The following is a 26613-nucleotide window of genomic DNA, read 5'->3' on the forward strand; positions in this document are numbered from 1 at the left end:
GGGAAAGACCAAAGGACCAGAAGCCACAAAGATAATCAATAATAATATAATAAAAATGAAAGGGTCAGAAAATTTGATAGAAAAGATGTTTTGTGTATAAAGTCTTACATTTGAGATGTCTATGGAAAATGTGGGTCTACATGTTGAAAATTATAACTTTGATGTCAGCTGTCTTGAATTTGCACATTCAGTGCAGCAAAGCATTTGGTAAACACGCTAACGTGAGTGCTAACAATGCCAGTGAGGAGTGAGTAACTTTGAAAGAAATATTTTAATTCAGTACCTGTTATGATATACTACGGCTGTATAGGCTTCCTTTGAAAATTCTGAACAGCTAGATTTACCAAAGATTACCTGTAACAAATAACAGCACGTTGAAACTTTGTTGTAATAAATGCTGGATGTTTCATATCTAAGAATTTGTCTGATTTAATAATTATTTGAGAACAATGGGCAAAAATCAGCCCAATGAAGAACAATGTGCCTACTGACGTTCATTAATAGGTTCAACTGCTTAATTCTAAATTTATAGACCCATCTGACATTCAAACATTCAAAAAATTTCTATCCATTATATTCATATCTATTGGGCAATAAGATACATTTCTTTCTTTTTTAAGAAGGTGAAGATTTCACTTTAAAATCTGGATGTAGCACATCATTTGGAATTTATGTAAGAAATATGATCCTAAAATGGTGGCATATATCTACCATACAAATTGGCGGCTTCTTCACTAACACAGCAATCATGCTAAAAAGTCAAATATATATTATTTATAAATGATATTTTAAAATCCTATTTTAGCCTTGGCTGGTTTGGCTCAGTGGACTGAGTACCTGCCTGCGAACCCAAAGGTCACCAGTTGGATTCCCGGTCTGTGCACGTGCCTGGGTTGGGGGCCAGGTCCCCAGTTGGGGGCATGCAAGAGTCAGCCAATCAGTGTATCTCTCTTGTGCACAGATGTTTCTCTCCCGCTCTTTCTCCCTTCCTTCCCTTCTCTCTAAAAATAAATAAATAGAATCTGTTTTTTAAAATCCTATTTTAGGTATCTTTTGCTTCCAGGACTCCCTGCAAGCTACTTCACATGGAAGGGGAACAACATTTTGAATTCTTACACGTGTTTAAAAAAAAATCCACCACATTAAAAAAAATACAATACTACTTTGGGAGGTTTAGCAGTAAAATATTACAGTCTTTTATATCTGCCTCTTGAATTCTAACAGCAAGAGGTGGGATATTCAGGCAGCCTATCAGAACTATGGCCTAATAATGTCATGGTCACGGCTTGATTCCTGAGTGGGTGAGACAGGCTTACAATGTTATCTAGTCATAGATTAAACTCCCACATCTGGCCAGCCATCTCTGCATGCACATGAACACGTACTGCAGACATGCCATCGTACTTCCATCAATACAACTGGTAAAACAACTCAAAGTGTATTCCTTATACAAGGGAATTAACTAACTAGCACCATCCCAAAATAAAAGGAACATAGTAAACAACTTTGCTAGGTAACTCCAATTTTATCAGTTTGCTAAGAATACTATGTTTTATATAAAATGTTTTTCCTGTGCCAGAATTAGAGTTTATCATATTGACATTATATGGTCAAAAATTACCTTAGTCCTTATTTTTTTTAAAATAAGCAAGCAAGATGTATGTTTATACATGCTTTCAAACCAACCACTCACATAAACATAAAAGTATTATATTTTCATATGGCCAATAATACACAAATAGAGAAATACTGTAGACTTTTTTCCTCTGAGAAGCTATCATTTTCCACAAAGTATCTCACTTATTTTTATAACATAAGTGATATATAGTGGAAAGTGTTTCTTTTTCAACCATTTGGCATGTAATTTTAATCCTTCATCAATACAAACCAACTACCAATTATGTGCCAAGCACTAAGATAGGCATCAAGATATAAATATGAGTGAGACATGGTCCCTGCCCTCAAGGAGCTCACAGTCTAGTGGACATGATGAAGAAATAAACACATAATCATAAAGTGATGAAGTCCATAAAAGAAGGGAGAAGATGCTATGGTAGCACCAAGAGAGGGAGTGGCCTAACTGCCAATGGGGCTGGATGCAGCTGGGGATCTGCAGAGGAGGCCATAGAGATGCTACGACAAGGAAGAGTTTGTTAGGCAAACAATAAAACAGATTATTTTACATATATTACATTTGTCATAACCTCAAATTTATATGGCAATTCACGTATAAGACAACAAAGCATCTATTTTTACAAGCCAGTATCTTTTCATCAACTACAATAGTATTCATTACTTTGGCAGAAATAAAGAGCTAGTAAAGACTATGAAATGATCATTCAAACCTCAGAAATAAATTCTATATTTATTCAACAAATATTTATTCAAGATGTATTATATGCAAGGATCTGGAATAGCTGCCATAGAATACAAAGATGAATAATTTGTGCTTGCTGTTTTCAAGGTCTAAAAATGCTGATGAAATTGAGGCAATAGGAAAGAAGAAAAGATACAGCTTTCTTGGCTAGAAAGTCAGAACTTGATTTGAAGGAATGACACAGAGCACTAAAATAAAACTGTTAACAATGTACCTATTCTTAGCTCATTTGCATTCCACTAGGGTTGTCAGAAGTAGAACATCTGCAGTGACAGTTGTGCTCCTATTCCATGTTACTAACTTCAAGTTGAGCCAAAAATCTACTTTCATGCAACTTGCATTTATTAGTGTTCCACAAATATTGAATCACAATTTGGACAATCAAGAACCTCCCCAGTCTGGCTTCAATCTACTATTTTTGACTCACCTTCCATTGCTTGGACTTACTGGCAACTCACTCCTGCACCTCCATTGAAGGACATTCCCCAACTTTAATTGCTTTCCTTCCCCCACTATCTAGACCCATTACCATTAACATTTTCACTAACTTTAAGGCATTCTCTCCTATCATTGAACACATATGCCTTTAAATTCCTATAACGATCTGCTATAATTAGCACATAACCTTGGTTCTCAATACTGGATGCAAAATGTAATCCCTGGGGGAGATTTTAAAATACCAATACCTGCCTGGTTCCCAATTTCATTGGAATGAGATTCAGTCTGGACAATGATATTTTTTTAACACTCCCCAGATGAGTGTAATACACAGCCAAGGTTGAGAGCGATGGCCAGAATTTCTTAACAAAGATGGGAAAAATCATACATATTAGAATCACCAGGAGAACATTTTCAAACTATACCACAGCCCATTCATCACTTTCCACCTCCCTTGCCTGGCCATTCATTCTAAGTAAGGAGAATCAGAATCACAGATGCCAAGACAGAGGAAAGTTATCTGTGCTTTGTTAGAGTACCCTAGGTAATTCTGATCTGACCCACTTTTGAAAGTCACCATTTTAAAATTTTATGCACTTGTCTCATATCCTCTAGATTACAAGTCTTATTCATCTTTGTATCTCTGGGAGTGTCTTGCATTTACCAAATCCTCAATAAATAAGACTTCAAGTAAATATGTTACTCTGTGTGTAAAAAGTAATAACAGTTAAAAATTTGTTTTTTTAAATCACATTAATTTCCAGCTTAGAGGTGCCAACCAAGTAATGCTACCTCAAAAAAAAAAAGTCTATATGAACTACATACAAAGAATAGGAAAAGTAAAAAACATATCTTACCGGCATGGCATTGCTTGGATCCTCCCCATACATAAACTGAACTTTCACCGTGATATTTCTGGCAGAACCTTGACGATTAGCAAAATTGAGACTTTGAGGGTATATGTAGAGAAGATTTCTGTGAAGGCAATAGTATACATAACAGTGAATACATATCTGAAAAAATGATCACTAGATGTCACAAAATAGATGAACAAATACTGAATTACTAATATTAGCTAGCCGCTATACTAAGTATATCCACATACAATCATTTAAACAGACGACAGTCAAATATACCCCAATTCTGCAAATGAATTGCGGCCTAGAAAAGTTAAGTAATTTTCACATACAACCAAGTAAGTGGCAGAGCTGAAATCAGAGTATAGGTCAGTCAGACTTCTCAACACATGTTCTTTCCTCTACAAGAGGCTTTCAGGAAATAAATGAGTGTGGACTGAAACATTATTAAGAAAATAAAAGACAGTTTGAATATTATCTTATTTCCTCCATGCATGTTTAAATGGGATGATATTTCTAAATGCAGCTTTTATATATATGTGATCATGGATTTAAGTGGTATAATATTACAAATTATTATTCAAAAACATGTATAACAACATGGTAAGTATAGCAATTTGCAAGTCACTACGAGACAATCACATATTACTCTTCATTTGACTACATGTCCAGTTTATAATCTTGTATCTTACACAACTTTAATAGTCTCTGCTGCCAAAACAGAGGGAAAATAATTCAAAAAAATATTTCAACACAGAGGAGAAATAATTCACCAAAAGAAAGATGTAAAAGAGAAAAAGAATGAGAGTTACTGTACCTGAAGACTAATATTGAGAGCTGATTAACAAAATTTCAAGTATAATAAAACCCTGCTAATGAACTGCTAGAGCATAGAAAACGGGTTAAATTTTCTGGAATGCATTAGGGTAATAGAGAAACTTGAAATGAACACACTCTTTGATCCAACAAACCTGTCATTAGTCTAAGGAGGAAGGTACACACATGTACAAACGGTATTTAAAAGAAATTCACTACATTTTGTATAATATAATTACAAATAATTATAAGGAAATAAAATGCTCATTGGTACTGGATTAATTAAATGAAGATATTAATAAGGAAGAGCATGGAGATCCCAAAATGACAATGTACAGTAGTATTCATTCATGTAGAAGGAGATACCCAGCAATACTGAATACAAAATAGTAGGTTCCAGAGCAGGATATACAGTGGCATTACCTTACTTTTAGAAATTTGGAGGGGGGAAGGATACTTCTGAAATATTCATAGTGGATAATAGTGATAGCTCTAGCTTCGTTTTTATACTTGTTTGAAATTTTTTACAGTGAGAATATATAGTCTTTGTAATTAGAAAAAGTAATAAGGTAGTTTCTGTGGTGGGAGGATGGGCGTATATTACAACAAGCATAAAACCTGAAAATTATGAAAGAAATGGAGAAGAGTCTGTTGTGTTCCAAACAGTCAAAAGTGCGAAAGGCAAATATGAAAGGTTATGACCAGCCAGTTTCCTAATAAAAGAACTAAAGGTCAAAGAGAACTATAACTAACGACTGAAGTCATCAAAAAATTTGTTTAGGAAATACTTATTGATTCTGCACAAGGGAAACAAAGAAAGATTAAAATGCCTTCCTTGATCTTGAGGGGCATACAGCCTGATGGGATAAAATGCCTACAAACAGATCATTTCAAAACAATGTAGTATTGTAAGAGGTATGCAGAAGATGGAAGAGAAAGGGATAGTTGACTGTGGGGACGTCTTTTCATCTTCTGCCTCTACAATATATTTTTTGAAGAAATTGCATTATTTTTGTATAGATTTTTCCAGAGGCTATATTTTATTGATTCCATGCCAGTAGTGACATTTAACATGTTCCTTGTGTTTGCTGTAAATCGGCAGTTGGATCTAGAGTATTGGTCATATTTAGTTTAGATTCAAATTTTTTTGGCAAGATCACTCAACAGATGGTACTGTGTCCTACTATCAGGAAGGAAATGTTTGGTTGTTGTGTCTCTTTTTGTGCAATTAGTGGACAATGGCGATTAATGCCTAAATTAATTAATAAGGGCTTGCCAAAAGATAATATTTGAAAATTCATTCTTTATTTAGTAGCTGGAACATCTCTATGAAGAGTTTTCCTCATCTACTATTTTCTTAGCCAGTAAGTTATCATATGAGATGCAGGAATAAATGCTTGATTCTTTTCAATTATTTGTCAGTTTCCAAAATAATCAGTCTTTTCTTAGCATCACTTACAAACTCACGGAGCAAACATATACATTAACAGTCAATACATTGAGGTTATTATCTTTACTGGTGTTTAAATCGCCCCCATCTTTGGCAAATTAAAAAGCCAATTCAAGCTGGCTCCTGAATCTTTCCGATTCAATGATAGCAGTCTTTCACGACTTCTTGTTGTCAATTACGACAAGTTATTCCCAGCTCTTCTTATACACCTTCTCCCCAGACCTGGCATCAGCCATTTTCCCAGCGAGCTACAGTTCTTTGAATGACAAATGTTTTTCCAAGCCACATCCTAGACTCTCATTGTGAGTTACCCATGGTTTCTAGGCTATTACAGTGTAAAAAGTTATGGAGAAATGCTTTTGCCATGAAACTTATCCTGAATTCATATTGATATTTCAAATTTAAATCCAAGACTATAGGGCTTTTCATCTTTTCAATCTTATGCATCATTTTCCCATACTAAGAATCATTTTATCAGTATGTAGTGTCCTTCTCACTACAGCCTTGGTTTTCAAGTCCATTTTGTCAGACATAAGTACTGCTACCCCAGTCTTTTTTTCCTTTCCATTTGCATGAAATATCTTTTTCTATCCCTTTACTTGTAGTCTGCATGTATCTTTCAATCTGACGTGGGACTCTTAGAGGCTGTATGTATATATGGGTCTTGTTTTCTTATCCATTCAACTACGCTATGTCTTTTGGTTGGATCATTGAAGCCATATACATTTAAGGTGATTATTGATAGATACATACTTAGTGCCATTTTATTGTTAGACTCTTTTCCTCTGTTTTTCTTTTATTCCCCCCATCCTCCTCTTCCTACTCCTTCTCCTTCTTCTTCAAGCAAGCCCTTTAACATTTGTTGCAGTACTGATTTAGTGTTAACAAACTCCTTTAGGTTTTTCTTGCCTGAGAAGCTCCTTACTTCTCTTTGGATTTTAAATGATAGCCTTGCTGGGTACAGTAGCCTTGGTTGTAAGTCTGTTTTCCATTACCTTGAATATTTCATGCCACCCCCTTCTGGCCTGAAATGTTTCTGTTGAGAAATCAGATGACAGTCTAATTGGTGCTCCCTTTTATGTAACTACCTGCTTTTCTCTTACAGCTTTTAGGATTCTCACCTTGTTCCTTCCTATGAGTCTCATCCTGGTGAAGTCATTTCTTCTTTCTGTCTTTGGTTATGGGCTTCTCTCCAGCCTGTGTTCAGTTTTTTATTCAGAATGATTTCTCTAAATTTAGTTGCAATTTGAGAGTGGCCCTGTGATGAGGTTAGTGTAGCTTCCACCTACCCCTCCACCATCTTGTACATCTTTGTATCCCTTTTAATACAACCCAACTCCATGACGGCAAGGACCTTATTGATCTAGTTAACTGCTATATTCCCAATATCTAAAATAGTGTCTCATGTTGAGTGAATGACTGAATAATACAGAATACACACAAATATTTAGTTACTTAACACTTCTGGGAGTTTGGATACCAGGTTAATCAGAATAAAGTGAACTTTATATATAAGCTATGCTTGCTTTCCATGTAAGCAATACATTTTTAAAATTCAACTTGTCTCTAAAGGCGAAAGGCATGCAGTTGAATCCACAGACTTCTCCATTTTATTACTGACTCCACTAATAAATTCCCACATAATCCTAGTAAGCCTTTACTTTGTATTTACAATATTCCTTCAGAGAAATTTTATTCAGCAGGGAGAAGATAGATTAATAACAAGTGTTGAGAGAGCCAACTAGCCATTAAGGAGGGACAGCTGAATTCCTATTTTGTCCTTTCCTAAAATAAATTCCAGATTTATCAGTGACTTAAATAATAAAATTAAAAATACTAGAAAAGCTTTAAAGAGACCATATTTTATAGGTAAGGAAGGCATTTGTAAGCATTAACCACAAAAATGATAAAAGGCAAATTTTAAAACCTCTACAGAGCAGGTAATACATAAATACAGAGAAAAAAAAACAAATGAAAAACTGGAAAAACACTGTTACATGTAAGACAAAGAGCATCAAAAATAGGTAAATTCCTCAAATTAGAAACAAACAAACAAAAAAGGGAGGATAGGAGTTTGATGGTGGGTATAATTGTAATACTCAAGGACTTCACAAACAGAGCAAAATAGATGATCAGCGAAATAAACTACATATATTTGCCTATAATATTTATTGATGTGTTTTTGTCTTTCTTATTCAAAGCACTGGTAAACATTCATGGAAAAAGAAGAACTTTCATATATTCTCGGCAGAACTGTACATAGCATAACCCTTTAGAAGGATAATCTGACAAGAAAAATAATAATTTAAAAGCCAACATCTATAACGTATGGAATAGTGTCAACAATAAAAAAAGAAAAACAGTCAATATCTATAAACATATTATATGAAAATACTCATACACATACATAAAGACATTTTCTATGCATAGTATTTGTTTAAGTATATTTTATTGATTATGCTATTGCAGTTGTCCCATATTTTTTCTCCTCTGTATTCACTCTGCCCTGGTACCCCCCTCCAACCAGCAGTCCTCCCCCTTAGTCCATGTCCATGGGTTGTACATGGAAGTTCTTTGGCTTCTCCATTTCCCATAGTATTTTTAACCTCCCCCTGTCTATTTTGTACCTACCAATTATGCTTCCCTGTACCTTTCCCCCATTCTCCCCCCACCCCCTCCCTGCTGATAACCCTCCAGGGGATTTCTATTTCTGTGATTCTGTTACTGTTCTAGTTGTTTGCTTAGTTTGTTTTTTACATAGTTGTGAGTTTGTCGTTATTTTACTGTACATGTTTTCAATGTTCTTCTTTTTCTTAGATAAATAATTTTAACATTTCCTATAATAAGGGCTTGGTGATGAACTCCTTTTAACTTGACCTTATCTGGGAAGCACTTTGTCTGCCCTGCCATTCTAAATAATAACTTTGCTGGATAGAGTAACCTTGGATGTAGGTCCTTGCCACTGATGACTTCAAATACTTTCTGCCCCTTCTTGCCTGCAAGGTCTCTTTTGAGAAATCACTTGATAGTCTGATGGGAACTCCTTTGTAGGTAACTGTCTCCTTTTCTCTTGCTGCTTTTAAGATTCATTTTTAATCTTGAGTAATATAATTATGATGTGCCTTGTTGTGTTCCTCCTTGGCTCCATCTTCTTTGGGACTGTCTGAGCTTCCTGGACTTCCTGGAAGTCTATTTCTTCACCAGATTGAGAGAGTTCTTTTTCATTAGTTTTCAAGTAAGTTTTCAATTTCTTCATCTTCCTCTTCTCCTTCTGGCACTTCTATGATTTGGATGTTGGAATGTTTAAAGTTGTCCCAGAGGTTCCTAAGCCTCTGCTGATTTTTTTTTTTAATTCCTGTTTATTCATTCTGTTCTGGTTGAATGTTTATTTCTTCCTTTTGTTCCAAATCATTGATTTGAGTCTCAGCTTCCTTCCCTTCACTGTTGGTTCCCTGTATATTTTCCTTTATTTCACTTTGTATACCCTTCACTTCTTCCTCTACTTTACATCCATACTCAATCATTTCTGTGACCATCCTGATTACCAGTGTTTTGAACTCTGTATCTGATAGGTTTGCTATTTCCATGTCACTCAGTTATTTTTCTGGAGTTTTGATCTGTTCATTCATTTGGGCCATATTTCTTTGTGTTGGTGCATCTGTTAGTAGTAAGGGGTAGAACCTTAGCTATTTGCCAGGGTGGAGCAACCCACTTTGTTGTACTGTGATGCTGTGTGTGTGGGAGGGGTCCGAGAGAGAAGAATGCTGGTTGCTCTGCTCTCACCCACTTTCAGTCAATTTCTTCCATACCCACAAGCGAATAGGGCCCATTCTGGTGCTGATTCCTGGGTGGGTGGACTTGTGCATGTTCTAGGACCCTGTGGGTCTCTCCAATAAACTCTCCTGCCATAAACCCCACAGGTTTTTACAACCAAAGGTTTTAAGGCTGTGGTTTCCCACCCTGAAACCCTGGGTTACTTGGTCTGTCTCACTCCCCAGTTGTTCCTGCCAGTTTATCTGCATGTGAATGTGGGACCAACCGGTCCACCAGCTGCTACCTTGCCCACCTGGTCTGTCCCCTTGCTGCATATCCTCTCCCCTTGACTTGCCATCTCTGTCCTTTCTACCAGTAGTAAATGAATGCTTCTTCTTTAACTCCTTGGCTGTTGGACTTCCATACAGTTTGAATTTCTGGCAGTTCTGGTTGTTTTTTTGTTTTTAAATTTGTTGTCCTTCTTTTGGTTATGTGAGGAAGCAAAGTGTATCTACCTACATCTCCATCTTATATGCATAGTGTTTATAATTAGAAAACTGAAATCAACTGAAATGATCACTGATGGGGACTGATTAAATAAAGTACATCCATATGATAAAAGAGCATGCAGCCACTAAAAAGAATATGATAAATCCATCGGTACTCATATGCAAATAAATTTTAAGAAATTATGGTTTTGAATGGACTTATATAGACAGTATACCATAAACTATATATAATACAATCCCACTTGTGTTTTAAAAAACATTGTTTAGCTAGTCATCCAAGGATTCTGGCATGACAGACTGCAAAATGTTAATAGTGAAGTCAGAATTTTTATTTTTTACAGGTTTTTGAAATATCTGAGTATTTTCAATATGAAACATTTAACATTTACTAATAGTGAACATGAAAACAAGTGAGATAAATAAAATTATTCCTGGAAAGATCACTCATCTTCTAGATCTTCACTGTCCAATAAAATAGCCTAGTGAGACTATGAAGCATTTGATGTTATCTGTTGTAATCGAGATACAGATATATACTGAAAGATAAAATATACACCAGCCAGTGTATATTCGGAGGACTGAGCATTAAAAAAGAACATAAAATGTCAATTAATATTTTTATATTGATCACATGTTAAAATAATTGATTTACTGTATTAAATAAAAATACTTTTAGTCCTGCCTGGTGTGGCTCAGTAGACTGAACACTGGCTTGGCAAGCCGAAGGGTCACTGGTTCCATTCTCAGTCAGGGCATATGCCTGGCTTACTGGCCAGGTCCCCAGTATAGGGCCCATGAGAGGTAACCACATATTGATGTTTCTCTCCCTCTTTTATTCCCTCCCTTCCTCTATCTAAAAAAATAAACAAAATATTTAAAAAATATATAGTATTAAAATTAACTTCATTTGTTTCTTTTTAGTTTTTTTACATATATAACTCACTATATTTACACTGGACAATGCTGTTCTGAACAAAGATAGAAAAAGGGAGCTAATGAATTGCTCTGGCATTATTTTTAGTGAAATTTATAAATGTGTTTTTCTCAGAGACTTTCAGAATCTTTCTACCAAATATTTTAATTAAAAAACAAATGGTCATAGTTAAAAAGGAAGAAATTAAAAGGATATTATATTCAAAAGATCCAAAATGCCTTGTGTTTTATTTAGAATTTTTATCTCCAAAAAATTGCACAACTTGTGGGAGGATGTGGGACTTTGCTTTGCTTGGAATTCAAACAAGGCTCCTAAATTTCTAAGTTGCTAAAAATTTTGTGTATTAGTTCTTAGAAACTAGGAGTCCTTAGATTAGAGTCTAATTTTGCTTATTTCTTATTTTCTTTTGCATAAAATTTTAATTTTTTATAACATTACTGATTATACTTCATCAGGGCTCTATTTAAATAGGTACAAGTTCATACAAAGAGCAGGTTCTGCCTTTAATAATGGGTACTCAGACAGAAAGCACTGAAAGATAAATGTAAAACCATTTATAAAATTACTACTTTCATTACATTTCCCACAATGACACTCTTCCATCACTTGTAATTAGGCAAATTATTTAATTATATTCAATAACATGTTAAACTACTATTAAAAATTATCCAAGTATTTTTACCCAGACACAATATACTGTAAACCAAGAATATGTGACATTCCTCCAATCTATCTGTTAGTGTTACAAATAAGAAATTGTACAAATTGTATAAATTTTGCACAACTGTATAAATTGTGCAAAAAAGGTTAATATTATAGTACAGTAACCCAAATGGAAGAAAATCCTTTCATACAGCCTCTCTTTGGTATTAGTGTCCAGTTACTACATGCATTGGAAGGAGGTAGTTTTCAAATTTCTTTCTCTAAAAAGAATCTCTTATATCAAAAAGGGATGAATATCTACTATATATAAAATATATGCTTGGAAAACTGCCATGTTAGGACTGCATCATTCTATTACTAATTCAATACATATTTATTATTTCTTCAACAAGGAAGGCATTCTACTAAATATATGTAAAATATATAAATTAAAAACAGATATAGATCTTGCCAATAAATAGCTTACAGTACAATAGAGATGAGAAGTTGGCTTATCAACAAGAAAGTACATAAAACATAGGGTCAATAGTTCTAAGCCAGAAAAGTAGACAGTTTAGTTAAGAGAAGTTTCAGAATATGTCCTTCATGACCAATGATGACAACACTAACTTTTCCCTTTAAAAGAGGGAGAAAATTCAAATTTGTTCACTAGTTCAATATATGCTTTTATAATTCCATAACATGGACCACTGGTAAGGGCAAAAATGAAAATAAACTATAAGGAAAATTTTGCTTTTCTTCTTCATCAGTGGAAATATTTGTATATTTTTATTTAATTGCATTCTTTATTTCTCTTAACAGAAATATTTACATGATTCTGTATTGGATACTTAGAAAAAATATATACAGGCGAAACAAAAGGCATAATTCCTTGTACTACATTCAGGTCCAAGAAAACAAAACTCAGAATAGATATATTCAAGCAAATTTCCCAACTTATGTCATCTTAGCATGAGATTAGATCATATTTATTATAGTATGTACATAAATGAATTGTTTCCAATTAACAAAAAAGAGCTAACGTATAATCCTGTGGAATGTTTACTAAACACCAGGCAGTGTTCTAAGTGCTTTAAAAACATTAATTTTTAATCTTTATACAAATAAAGTAGGTATTTTATTTCACTTGAGAGACGAAAAATAGAGATACAGAAAAGCTAAGTAATTAGACCAAGAGTCACACAACTGATGCAGAGAAGAGCATTCCAACTCAGCCCACCTCTCTGCATAATCAGGCTCTACTTACCACAGCAGTACACGCATCTACTGTAAACATGCTATATCCAAAGCCTTTAATTCTAACGCATCAAAAGAAAAGGTCTCTATTTTATACCTAGAAGAAGCATTTCTAAGAGTAGATATTTAGAAATGTTTTTTTTAAATAAATTAACAGTTCAGAATTTTAAAGTGGAGGGAGGCTTCACAGAGAAGGCATTCATTTTAGGAGACAGATAACTAAATGCATATTTAATTCATTAATTTTTCTCAACTTTAATGATGAATTTACCAGCCAAAAGAGTTTGGTGTTTACTTTTAAATCTCTAAAATCATGACTAGCTAAAATAAGCTTTTAAAAACAGGTTGACATCACTTAAAATGCAATTTATAATATAGCAAAATTAAACACAGTAATAACTTAGAATTAGCTATTGAGTTAGTTGCTCATTTCTTTGCTTTCACTTAGCATTGATCTAACTCAATGTGAAAGGTTACATTCGTACAAGTTTACACAACTTAATGATTAACTACATGTACCTGTCAACCTGACCCATTCATGTGGCAAATAGTGGTATATATAGGGTTTAGAAATCTAGGTCTGCTTACAGGAGATAATCAGTCCAAAGTTGCTTAAAATTGAATACTTAAGATAAAAATGTACACGATTAAGCTCTTTCTGTTTATTGTTCCTCTAGTTATTTCTTCCAGAATTGACCAAGACTATCCATCACTTGGTTCTATGTCTTCACAGTCAAACTCAAGATTTGCTATGTTAGATGATGTAAAAATTTTAGCCAATGGCCTTCTCCAGCTGGGACATAGTCTTAAAGACTTTGTCCATAAGACTAAGGGCCAAATTAATGACATATTTCAAAAACTCAACATATTTGATCAGTCTTTTTATGATCTATCACTGCAAACTAATGAAATCAAAGAAGAAGAAAAGAAACTTAGAAACACTACATCCAAACTGCAAGTCAAAAATGAAGAAGTGAAGAATATGTCACTTGAACTCAATTTAAAACTTGAAAATGTCCTAGAAGAAAAAGTTCTACTTCAACAAAAAGTGAGGTATTTGGAGGAGCAATTAACTAATTTAATTAAAAGTCAACCTGAAATTCAGGAACACCCAGAAGTAACTTCACTTAAGGTAAGTAGAAACCAGAAGTGTTCATGATTATGTTTCAATGTGGATTTAAAAAAAAATATTTTAAGACACGCTCCTTTACTTTGTTGTACAGGTGAAATACTTTATATTTTTTAAAGAAAAAAAGCCTCTAGGAAATAAAACTTTCCATTATAATTTTAAGTTAGTTTTTGTTTCCCTTACATATATGGAAGCAACTAAACTTTACATTTCAGATGAAAACTGTAACTCAGTTAAATAATAAAATATAGAACACAGTATTGCAAATCATTGGAGGTAAGTAAAATGTTAAAGGACTGTAACTTGAAGCTATTCCATGTTTGAAATAAATAAAATATAATAAATGGTAAAGATTTATTCCTATTAAAATAGTGGGGCTTTTTCATTTAATTGAAATAGTTGAAAGTTCAGGAAACCAATTTTATAGATGGCATACTTCAAATGAAACATAAAAACAAAGGTATGTACTATTTGAAAGACATATACAAGAGAAAAATAATTACCAATATTCATTTTTCTAATATACTGTTAGCTTTAAAAAAATTAGACTGTGATACAGTCAGGGCACATGCCTGGGTTGCAGGCCAGTTCCCAGCAGCGGACACACGAGAGGCAACCATACATTGATATTTCTCTCCCTATCTCCTTCCCTTCCCCTTTAAAGATAAATAAATAAAATCTTAAAAAAAAATTAGACTGTGATAATGTTGTAAGAAATTTAAAAAGTCTAATTTAACAAAAATGAAAGAAAAAAAACCTTCTAACCAAGGCTACAACCTATGTCCAGGCTTTTGTACAACAGCAAGATAACAGCATCAAAGACCTTCTCCAGACCGTGGAAGAACAATATAGACAATTAAATCAACAGCACGATCAAATAAAAGAAATACAAAATCAGGTAAGTCAATATTTTAATGGTATATCCAATATTTCACGTAAAATTTAGGTTTATAAAAACACTGAACCCTGAAATTATTTTAAATAATTATAGCTGAATAGTGAATAAAATGATCACATCAGCATCATTGCTGTGCTTGCAGGCTCTGAAACTAATAAATTTACCAGGATTTGAATCCTGACTCTAAAACTTTTGTACGGCCTTGAAAATTACTTAACCCCTCTGTCTCTCACTTACCTCACTTACTCTATGAAGACATTAAGAAGAATCTTATAGGATTGTTGTGAGAAAAAAAGAATTTATTCATGTAATATACATCCTCGATATAGCAGCCAAAGTGATTATGTTAATTTAAATTAGACCACATCTCTCTTGGTTCAAAACCCTACAATGGCTTCCCATCTCGCACTTGCCTGTGAGGTCCCAGAAGACCCTTGATTGTCTCGCTGACTTCACCTCTTCTACTCTAGGTATACAAGTCTCTTCACTGTTACTGAAAAACATCAAACACACTGCCATCTCAGGGCCTTTGCCTTGCTGTTCCCTGTCTGGAATGGCCCTCTCCCTGGTTCTGCATGGCCACTCTCATTTCCTTTTGGTCTTTCTCAAATACAGAATTCTCAAAGGAGTCTTCTCAAGTGACACCTGCCACCTCCTTCCCTACTCTCTTTTTCCCCTTAGCACTTTACAGCTATTTAACATAATATACATTTAGTTATTTATCTTGTCTGTCCCTGCAGTAGTATGTAAGCTCCTTGAGTACAGGGATTTTCTTCCATTTTCTAAAACGCCTTGCCCCAGAACATAGCATACTGTCTGACACTTAGCAGCCACTTAGTAAGTACATGTTGAATTAATAAAGGTATTTTTCAGCACAAAAACTCAATAAAAACTTATTATTATTATTATTATTGTTGAAAGCTGTGTACCTGATAATTAAGTTTAATTCCCAACAATAAAATTAACCCATGATGTAAACAATGGGCTAGGTAAAGCTGTCAGAATCTATGCATTATAATATACAGGGTTTGGCACAAATAATGTCCCACTTTTATTACAAAATCTAAAATCATAAGGATGTAATTCTGTAATATAACAGTATCACACTCAAGCATAGCATTTAACATTTTAGGTGAACTGTTCAAATTAAAACTATAAATTATTACACCCATATTATTACTTTACTAACCCATATTATTACTTTACTCAAGTAAGCATTACTTCTACCAACCTATGTATAGTATAGTTCAAAATATCAATTAATAATACTATTAAATAGTCACTCAAGAAGGTTTCAAAAGTAACATAGACTTGGAGAAGTTGGTAAAAAAATAGTTGTCAAGAATCGTAAAACAAATAGTATTACCAATCCCCAGTAAACAAATGTATTGTTATATATTTCAGTAATTTTGTGATTCATAATTTCAGTAGGTTATTTTTGCTAATTTAGGAATCAATTTAGTAGGTTACTTCTGTTAATTGTCCAAAACATGTTTGCCAAGTAGTCTGATTTCCATAATTTTATTCTTATCGTACGTTATTTTTCTAAATTCTATTCCCTATATCTTTTATTATAATTAAATAAACCTGCTCACAAATGTAAAATGTCATCATTAGAAAATGATATACATCTAATAATAAAATGTATGAAGAATTCATATAATGAATTTCTAAGTTGGCAAAAGCCTTAGATCATCTGATCCAACTTTGTCATGTTTAAATGAAGAAACAAAAACTATAAAAGTTAAAAACCTTAAGATCACAGTTACTTAGTACAAAAGATTGATGCCCAGTAAATAAACTTTACAACAGATCCTTGTGAATTAGGTTCTATGAAACGCCATTTATGCTAATATCAAAAAGCTAATACTAATAACACAAGATATTAAATACATACTCCATTTTTCTCAATCCATAAGAAAAACTATCGGCCAACAAATTACAATCCTGGAACATTTTAAGTAAAAAGAAACTGTTATTGCTAAACTAACAGACAATGATATATTGAACGTTTTGAAAGTAAGTAAATAAATCTTCCCATTTGTTACCTTTACCACTGTTTACATGTCCAACACTATCAAGAAAGCAGCCATAGTCAAATCATGTGCTATGTCTTTATGGTAGGTCTGAGAAACAGTAAGAGTAAGACCTACAACTGAGAATTAATAAATTTAAAATCTGCCGTACTACTGAATGCAATATATATTCTACTCATGTAAATAAATAGAACATATTAAAGTATTTATAAATTCTCTGCCTTTGGTCTTGATGTATTTAAACTAATTTGTTTGCCTCACTTTTTCTCTACTTATTAACTCATTAAATAATGTGCCTAATTAAATATTTTGGGAATGGATTATCTGTATAGCATTGTTTATCCTTCTTAAAAATCAAAATCAGTAACACATTATGAACTAAAAAATGCATACAAGTTGTACTTTTAATATCCTCACTCAGATTCCCCCAACTGTATATTCAGTGCCATTTTTAAAAGTAGATTTATATTCTTTTATCAGTTAAGAAGAAGTGGTATTCAAGAATCCATAGAAAGTTCTCTTTCTTCAAAACCAAGAGCACCCAGAACTACTCCCTCTCTTCATTTAAATGAAACAAAAAATGTAGGACATGATGGTAAGACAATTTGGTTTCCTTCTTAAAGCTACTATGAAATTTCTCTTCTATCTTTAACACTCCCATAAAAAAAAAATCCTTATTCTCAGGGCCTTTTCTAGACTAAAAGAGAGTAAAGACACAAAACCACCTAATATAATATCAACCTAAATTGGGTCCTCATGGCTTTTTTTACTCTATAAGACACATTCTTAAGATAATCATGGATATAGAGGTACAGACTTGATATTAGACAATATGAAATTATTAATTTTCCTAGATGTAATACTGCTATTGTAGTCATATAAAAGAATAATGTCATGTTTAAGAGATGCATGGTAAAATATCTCAGAGGTTAAGAGTCATATGTTTGCACATTGCTTTCAAATAGCAAAGCAAAATATGTACTTGTGTATATGTATGTTTATAAAGCAAATATAGCAAAATGTTAATAACTGTGGAATATGTATGGAAAGATTATGGTGTTGTCTTCAATGTTTCTACTTTCTAGTGCTTGAAAATTTTCATAAGAAAAACAAAAAGATGGAGAAACTAGTCTCCATTCCCAACCAAACGTCAACAAAATGATGTACTTACAAAACACATTTATTATCTATGTAATTATACAGAAAAAAAGGTCTCAGTTCCCTCCATGTATTTTTACTCTTCTATATACATCTGTGACACCTTCTATGAGCCAAACATTATAGTAATGTCTTGAATGTGATATTTTATTTATATTCTTCCTACACGTAACAGACAAAGTGCTTCAAATCCTCATTTCATCATGTTTGTTAAAAAGAAATCAGTTTGGTAATAATTACTTTGATATTCTTTGCATAACATGCCACCTAATAAAAAGTTATTTAGCATAAAGTACTTTTTCATTAATATATGAATTTCCGGAAAACATTACTAAAAAGGCTCAAGCTACAGTCATTGTAATTCCATAAAATGTCAAGTAAAATCTTAAGCTCTACAGATATCATTCTTACCACTATATCTTATGTAATAATATTTTGTTGATTCTAGACATGCCTGCTGATTGTACCGCCATTTATAACAAAGGTGAACATACAAGTGGCATCTATCCCATTAGACCCAGCAACTCTCAAGTTTTTAATGTTTACTGTGATATTATATCAGGTAAAACTAGACTATGAAGAAAATGGACAGTAATTATACTATTCACTACCTATTAGTAAGACTGATCCTGTTATCTTTATTCTGAATATACATTATGGACATGAATAGTAGTTATATTGATCTAGTATCTTCATTTGTCTTCATATATTTACTCATTCATATATTCTGTATTTTCCATCTTTTTCTATAAAATAATCTGAAATGACTACTGTCAATAAATTTATTAAGATAAATTCATTAGTTGCCCTTAACTTCTTAGGGCGATAATAAATAAAAATGTTATTACCATAACAACATTAATAACTACTTTACAGAGCCACCAGTGAAAACTAAACCATATAACAGTGTTTTGTTAATCTGTCAGCATAAGTCTACTAAAAATGCACATTTTCATTCACCGTATTCAGGTAATTCATGGACATTAATTCAGCATCGAATAGATGGATCACAAAACTTCAATGAAACTTGGGAAAACTACAGATATGGTTTTGGGCGGCTTGATGGTAAGACTGACTTCATCCATTTATTCACTCATTTACTTGTTAAAAATATGTATTGAAGACTTAAAATGAGCTAGACATTAGGAATACAACAATGAGTGAGAAACAGCCCCAGCCTTCATAATACTTATTAACAAGTTACACATTTATTAGTAATTATAATATTATGTCTTTTTTCTTAAGAATATTTGATTATGCTATTAGTTATCCAATTTTTTTCTCCCCTTTATCCTGTTCCACCTGGTACCCCTATTCCCTTCAACATTCCCCCCAGCTTAGTTCATGTCCATGGGTCATATATGTAAGTGCTTTGGCTTTTCCATTTCCTATACTATTCTTAACTTCCCCATCTATTTTGTACCTACCAATTATGCTTCTTATTCTCTGTATGTTTTCCCCTATTCTCTCCCTCCCCACCCCCACTAATAACCTTCTATGTGATGTCCATTTCTGTGATTCTGTTCCTGTTCTAGTTGTTTGCTTAGTTTGTTTTACATCTATTATGTCTTTATTTGAATTATACTATTCACAACTATATGTCTGTTCTTAAGTATACTTATCACAATTTAATTCAATGGCTTCTATTTATCATAATTATTCAGAACAATTTTGATTAAGTGCTATGTACTTTGATACTAGGTAAGTACAAGGTAAGTGCTATGAATGAGCAATGAAGAAAACCATATTTATCATTATAACTTTTCCTTATTAACATTTTAGATATCAATTATTTGGAGATTGGGAGAGATGAAGCTATCAGGTATATAGTATAAAATGCTTAGACTTCAATTATTTAAATATAAATGTGTACCATAAGATGTGTAGTTTAAAATAAATTAGTCAACTCAATGCAATTATTATATTTGGATCAGAAAATAAACAAGATAAAAATAAGCAAAATAAAAATACCAAAGGTTTAAAACCCAAAAAACATGTTATATAAGCCATGAATGATATATAAGCACACATTTATAAGGTAGAAAACATTCATTATTTTATCAAATTTTTAAATACTTGATACATATTACTTGAACATTAAAAAAATTTGTATTCAAACTGCCAGTTAAATACCTAACTAAAAGGTATATTCAACAACATGTTTTGTAACTTCAAATCTTCTAAGAGTGAATGAACCCCAAAATAAAAGGCTGATGGTTAAGTTCAAAGTACTCATTTATTTCTGTAAGCAGGTAAGCCATCTATAATACATTAAAAAATCTATGCATAAATGATTGCCCAATATGTGGCTCTCACATCTTTAAATTTAGGTTTTCTTATAATAATCCATTGGAAGCGCATAGGAAATCAGCTTTGGAATCAAATTTCTATTCCCGAAATATGTAATTCCTCTTCCCCAACTTTGGTGGTGTCTATTATATATATGCTTGGTGTAGAAAAAACAACTTTTCCTTGTTTCCTGGTTTCTAGTTCATAAACAAAATTGACTGAACACTGTAGATGGTAATCTTAGTGTTTTGCCAGGTTTTGTCAGCCTTCCTATTAAATTGTATTTGAGATAAAGGGGAAAAAAAGAGAAAGAAAAAAAGAAAGAAAGAAAAAGAAAAAGAAAAAGGAGAAGAAAAAGAAAGTAGCCATTTGTACTGGCTATCCTTAAAATAAAATCTGTTACTAATTCAATATCAATAGAAAAATTTTACTTTTTCCCATAAATATTTTGATAAAAGGACTGTGATAATTTAAAAAGATCTATTCGTACTTATTATATTTTTCATTTCAAGTAAAAATAACTTTTAATAGAAATTAAGAATTATGCTTTTTAATTTTAAATGTTTTTAAAGATTTCCTTCCTTTTCACAAATATATATACATATATACATATATATCCATATATATGTGTATATATATATATATCAAGCAAATATCAAAACCCAAGGCTAAATTTGAAGAAAATGACTGCCATTATCTATGTCCCTAAAAATACTTAACAAATCACTTGATCATATATGGGTATTAGTAAAGAGCTAATAGTAAAGCCAGTACATATAAGGACCCAGAGGTGAGATAATATTTTACCAATAGCCAGACCTAAAAATACCGTTAAGAGCCTAATGTGTTTAACCCATGAAATGTCTCGTAATATCCATTTTAGAAAGCCTAATCAGACTTAGGCAAGCCTATTAATATCCTTAATACATATCCTTTTTGTACATGTAACTATCTTCAAAAAAAGGGTTTAAAATCTTTTCAGAGATGCTAAGATAACAAAAGAATTCAAGACTAAAACAACTCATTTACTTACACTAGTAAAAACTGTCTCAAAAAAACATGTTAATACCTATTCTGCAGTTAACAAACCATAGACTTTTACAACTTTTCTTTTCAGGAGAATTTTGGTTGGGTCTAGAGAAGATATACTCCATAATAAAGCGATCTAATTATATTTTACGAATTGAGCTAGAAGACTGGAAAGGCACCAAGCATTATATTGAATACTCTTTTCACTTGGGAAATCATGAAAGCGACTATAAACTACGCCTGACTGAGATGAAAGGAAATGTCCCAAACATACTCCCAGAAAACAAAGATTTGGTATTTTCTACTTGGGATCACAAAGCACAAGGACACTTTCTCTGTCCAGAAAGTTATTCAGGTATACTTTTCCTAATATCAATAATTTTTCTTTTATTTTCTTTTTTATAAATTATATCTTATTGATTATGCTATTACAGTTGTCCTGATTTTTCCCCCAGCCCCCCCTTGCCACCCGGCACTCCCCACTCCCTCAGGCCATCCCCCCACCATTGTTCATGTTCATGCATCATGCATATATTTTCATTAGCTATTGCACTTCCTATACTGTACTTTACATCCCTATGGCAATTCTGTAACTACCTATTTGTACTTCTTAATCCCCTCACCTCTTCACCCATTCCCCCACAACCCCTTTCCATCTGGCAACCATCAAAACTCTATCCATGATTCTGTATCCATGACTGTCTCTGTTCTTCATTTGCTTAGTTTGTTTTTAGATTCAACTGTTGATAGATTTGCATTTTTTGCCATTTTACCATTCATAGTTTTCATGTTCTTTTTCTTAAGTCCCTTTAACATTTCATATAATAATTTCATGTACACTCCTTTAGTTTACTTTCTTGTTCTGTTTTTTGTCTGGGAAGCTCTTTTTCTGTTCTTTGATTCTAAATGATAGCTTTGTTGGGTAGAGCAATGATGGCTGTAGTTCCCAGCTTTTCATGACTTTGAATAGTTCTTTCCAATCACTTCTAGTCTGCAAAGTTTTTTTTGAGAAATCAGCTGATAGTCTTACGGAAACTCCCCTGTAGGTAACTAATTTCTTTTGTTTTGCTGCTTTTAAGATCCTTTATTTTAACCTTTGGCATTTTAATTTTGGTATCTCTTGGAGTGGGTCTCTTTGCATCCGTCTTGTTTGGGGTTCTCTGTGCTTCCTAGACTTGCATATTTATTTCATTTGCCCAGTTAGGGAAGTTTTCTTTCATTATTTTTTCAAACAGATTTCCTATTTCTTGCTCTTTCTCCCCTCTTTCTGGCAACCCTATGATGCGAATGTTTGACTTTTTTTTTCCTTTTTGAGATTTTATTTATTTATCTGTAGAGGGGAAGGGAAGGAGAGAGGGAGAAATATCAATGTATGGTTGCTTCTCATGTGTCCCTTGCTGGGAACTGGCCTGCAACCCAGGCATGTGCCCTGACTGGGAATTGAATCGTGATCCTTTGGTTTGCAGGTCCATGCTCAATCCACTGAGCTACACTAGCCAGGGCTAACATTCGACTTCTTGAAGTTGTCCTGGAGGCTACTTATACTATCCTCATTTTGGGGGGAGGGGGATTCTCTCTTCTTTTTATTGTTTTGATTGGTTGTGCATTGCTTCCTTATGTTTCAAATCATTGATTTGATTCTTGGCTTCATCCACTCTACTGTAGTTTCTCTATAAGTTGTTATTTCAATTATTGAACCCTTCATTTCTGACCAGATGTTTTTTATGATGTTGAGGTCTTCACTAAGTTCCTTGAGCATCCTTATAACCAGTGTTTAGAACTCTGCATATGATAGATTGCTATCTCCATTTTGTTTAGTATGTTTTCTGGAGTTCCCATCTGTTCTATCATTTGGCCATATTTCTTTGTCTCCTCATTTTGGCAACCTCCTGTGTTTGTTTCTATGTATTAGGTAGAGCTGCTTTGACTTCCTGTCTTGGTAGCATGGCCTAATGTGGTAGGTGCCTTATAGGGACCAGTGATGCAGCCTCCCCTATCACCCAAGCTGAGTACTCAAGGTATGCCCTTCATGTGGGCCAATGACACCCTCCTCTTGCAGTTAAGCCTTGGTTGCTGTTGGCAGGTCAATAGGAAAGATTTATCCAGGCCAGTCAGCCACAAGGACTGGCTGTGACCCCTTAACACCAACCTCTGCCCTTGGTGGAGGATCAGCTGTGCAGCATAGGGCTGTTGTGCTCTAACATTATCTATAGCTGTCCAATGGGTGCACTGACCCTGGGATTTCCCAGGTGGTGCAGGCCAAGCTCACTACCCATCTGTGTTTTGCCTGGGGCCACCCTGCCTGAGCTACAAAGCAATCTGAGGTAGCTGCTACTTTTGCTGGGCTTAGAGATTCTCAGGCAAAGCCAAACTACGAATCCAGCTGGCTGCTGCTAGTGCCATGCCTGGGGCCACACTGATGCTTGTTTGAGAGGATTTACGAAGCTTAAGCCAAGAATAGCCATTCACATGGAAAAGCAGTTTGGGTAGGCCCAGAAGCTGGCTGGGGCAGAGTCTCTGGGGATCTCCATGGTGGGTCAAACAGTGTAGCCAGGTTGATGGAGTCTCAGATACGGCACCAGTTTGCTGGCTCTGTTGGGGGGAGGGTTTAGAGATGGGACCTTGGCCTCTGCTTGCCTTCATGTCAGACAGTTCAGTTTCTTCCTTATACCATCAGATCCTTTCAAACTGTCACCCTGATGCTAGAGCTCAGACAGGGTGAGTCTTGAGTCTGAGTAGTTGATTTGTGTGTAGGTTCTTTAAGGGGAACTGCTTGGGGCTTCAGCGGCTTCTTCCACCAACTCAATCCCCAATGGTTTTTGCAACCAGAAGTTGTGGAGACTTACCTTCCTCTAACTGGAACCCTGGGTTTGGCAGCCTGGTGTGGGGCTTAGACTCCTCACTCCTGAAATATCCCAAATTTTATCCATTACACATGGTTGAGACCAGCCCTTTCTGTGTCTGGGACAATCCAACCAGACTGGATACCTATATGCCACATATAATATATACGTATATGTGTGAGAGTGTGTATATATATATCTATATATATATATATATAGATATATATATATGGTTTCTTGAGTTCTGTAGGATTCACACTTCCATTCAACTCAATTTCTGATGGTCCTAAGTGATCATTATGTTATATTTTAGTTGTAATTTTGATGTGGTTGTACAAAGAGGCGAGCCATGTCTGCGTGTGCCACCATCTTGACTGGAAGTCTCAATACTTTGTTTTTCTGTGTTCATACTAACTTCCCTAAGTATTAGCTAATATCTACAATGTCAACTCTTTAAAAGCTGAATTCCAAATAAACATATTTTTCTATAGATAAAGATATCTTAAGTGTTAATAAAATTCTATTTTAATTCAAGTAGGTATTTTGCCTTTAACCTTGCTCAGATATTTTATTCTTGTGAGACTTGTATAGATTATTTAAAATAAAGATGTATCATATAACACTGTCATATTTTATAAGAAATGAGGACATATAATATACTAATGGGGAAATACAATAACAATATCCTCATATGAGTTTGTATCCATTGAATCGTATATCTATCTTCTTTAGGAGGCTGGTGGTGGCATGATGTATGTGAGGAAAACAACCTAAATGGTAAATATAACAAGCCAAGAGCAAAATCTAAGCCAGAGAGGAGAAGAGGAATATGTTGGAAGTCTCAAAATGGAAGATTATACTCTATCAAATCAACCAAAATGCTGATCCGTCCAACAGATTCAGAAAGCTTTGAATGAGCTAAGGCAAATGAAAAAACCAATAAATTACACATTAAAACCTTTCCAAGTTACTGTGGTTTAATAATATGATATTCAAGCTCTAGTAGAAGCTTTAGAAAAAGATTATTTTAAAGCCGCTATCAATTTAAGATTAAATATGTCATCACATCATTTAAAAGAATACCATTTACCTTCTCAAATTCTTACAATATCATTTATTTCTTTATTTTGTGATAAGAAAATTGATTTTAGATGTCACAATTCTAAATTTCAACTAATGGGGGAATTTTTAAATAACTGTTTTAAATAAAAAACTTACAAAGAGTCTTCTATTTTAAGTCAGCATGTGGGCTAATTTCACAACTTCCCAGGTTATAAAAAGACTAGTTTTCTTGATAAAATTCTAAACTTGAATAAAAATAAAGAACTAATAATTGTATAGGTCTCTAATGCTATAATGCTATTACTTCAAAAACAAATTTTATTCAATTCATAGTACATATGAAAACCTATAATATGAATTTTTAAACTGATGCTTAATTTTGCTATAAAATAATTTGGAGCAAATGTTTTACATGCTTTACTTGTAAAGTGGGATGAAATACTGTACTGAAATACACTCACTATTTTAAATTCAGTAGATCATGATTACTAACTCATATTGACTTTTATATCAGGTTCCACTGTACCTTAACATAAATTTTCTAACTTATCTATGATGTACACGCTTTATATATTTTAAAACTTGACTACTGTGGAAAAAACACTTTAAGGGATCTTATCGGAACACATTAACAATGAGTGTATTTGTGACATGAAGTTAAAGTTTAATAATTTATTCCCTGACATGGTGTGAGTCTAATACTTATGTGTAGCTTTTCAAGTAGATTAAAAAGCACTCAATTTCTTCACTGTTTAAATAGCCTGAAATATGTGGATGTGTGTTTCCAAATTCAATAACAACTCAGTCCTCTAAATCATAGAAATTTAAATTCTTGTAGTTTTTTAAATTTATATCTTATAGAAGTATGACTTATTTCTAATTTAAATAACTTAAATTCTAAGTCAAGGATTGTTAGATATAAACATTCTGACAACAGTATCACTTGTCAGTATTAATTTTAAATAAGTTTTTAAAGAAATTACCAAAGAGAAATAGAAATTTGAATTAAAAAATTGAATTAAATCCAAATATTAAAGGATACAGTGCCAAAGTTATACACTGACTCACTCACTTTAGTTAATAAATGTTCAGCATTATTTATTTTAAATTATCCAGCATGTAAGTATATGTGATAT

At 33.4% G+C, this 26613-nt stretch overlaps 2 protein-coding genes across 8 annotated transcripts in view; one reads left to right on the plus strand and one right to left on the minus strand.

Moving 5' to 3' along the window:
- DOCK7 (dedicator of cytokinesis 7) overlaps window positions 1-26613 on the minus strand; it is a 211462-nt gene that overhangs the window by 104945 nt on the left and 79904 nt on the right. For all 5 annotated transcript variants that reach the window (XM_037136230.2, XM_053655506.1, XM_037136231.2 and 2 more), the window contains exons 15-16: window positions 3673-3790; window positions 284-354 (exon numbers count right to left, since the gene is read on the minus strand). In XM_037136230.2, coding sequence (XP_036992125.2) covers window positions 284-354; window positions 3673-3790 — 189 coding nt within the window. The remainder of the gene's footprint in view (window positions 1-283; window positions 355-3672; window positions 3791-26613) is intronic.
- ANGPTL3 (angiopoietin like 3) lies at window positions 13602-25377 on the plus strand. Of its 3 annotated transcripts, XM_037136234.2 has the most exons (8): window positions 13603-14165; window positions 14950-15060; window positions 17577-17691; window positions 18703-18816; window positions 19224-19319; window positions 20037-20076; window positions 21638-21927; window positions 25148-25377. In XM_037136234.2, exons 1-8 carry the CDS (start codon window positions 13671-13673, stop codon window positions 25330-25332), a joined length of 1446 nt encoding a protein of 481 aa, XP_036992129.2. In that variant the 5' UTR covers window positions 13603-13670; the 3' UTR covers window positions 25333-25377. The 3 variants fall into 3 exon arrangements, with proteins under 3 accessions (XP_036992131.2, XP_036992129.2, XP_036992130.2); XM_037136236.2 differs by lacking the exon at window positions 18703-18816 and having other exon boundaries at window positions 13602-14165; XM_037136235.2 differs by lacking the exon at window positions 20037-20076 and having other exon boundaries at window positions 21661-21927.

This window comes from Artibeus jamaicensis, unplaced genomic scaffold (assembly GCF_021234435.1).
Source record: "Artibeus jamaicensis isolate MK-2021 breed Jamaican fruit bat unplaced genomic scaffold, CSHL_Jam_final scaffold_1019, whole genome shotgun sequence".
NCBI classification, from domain to species: domain Eukaryota; kingdom Metazoa; phylum Chordata; class Mammalia; order Chiroptera; family Phyllostomidae; genus Artibeus; species Artibeus jamaicensis.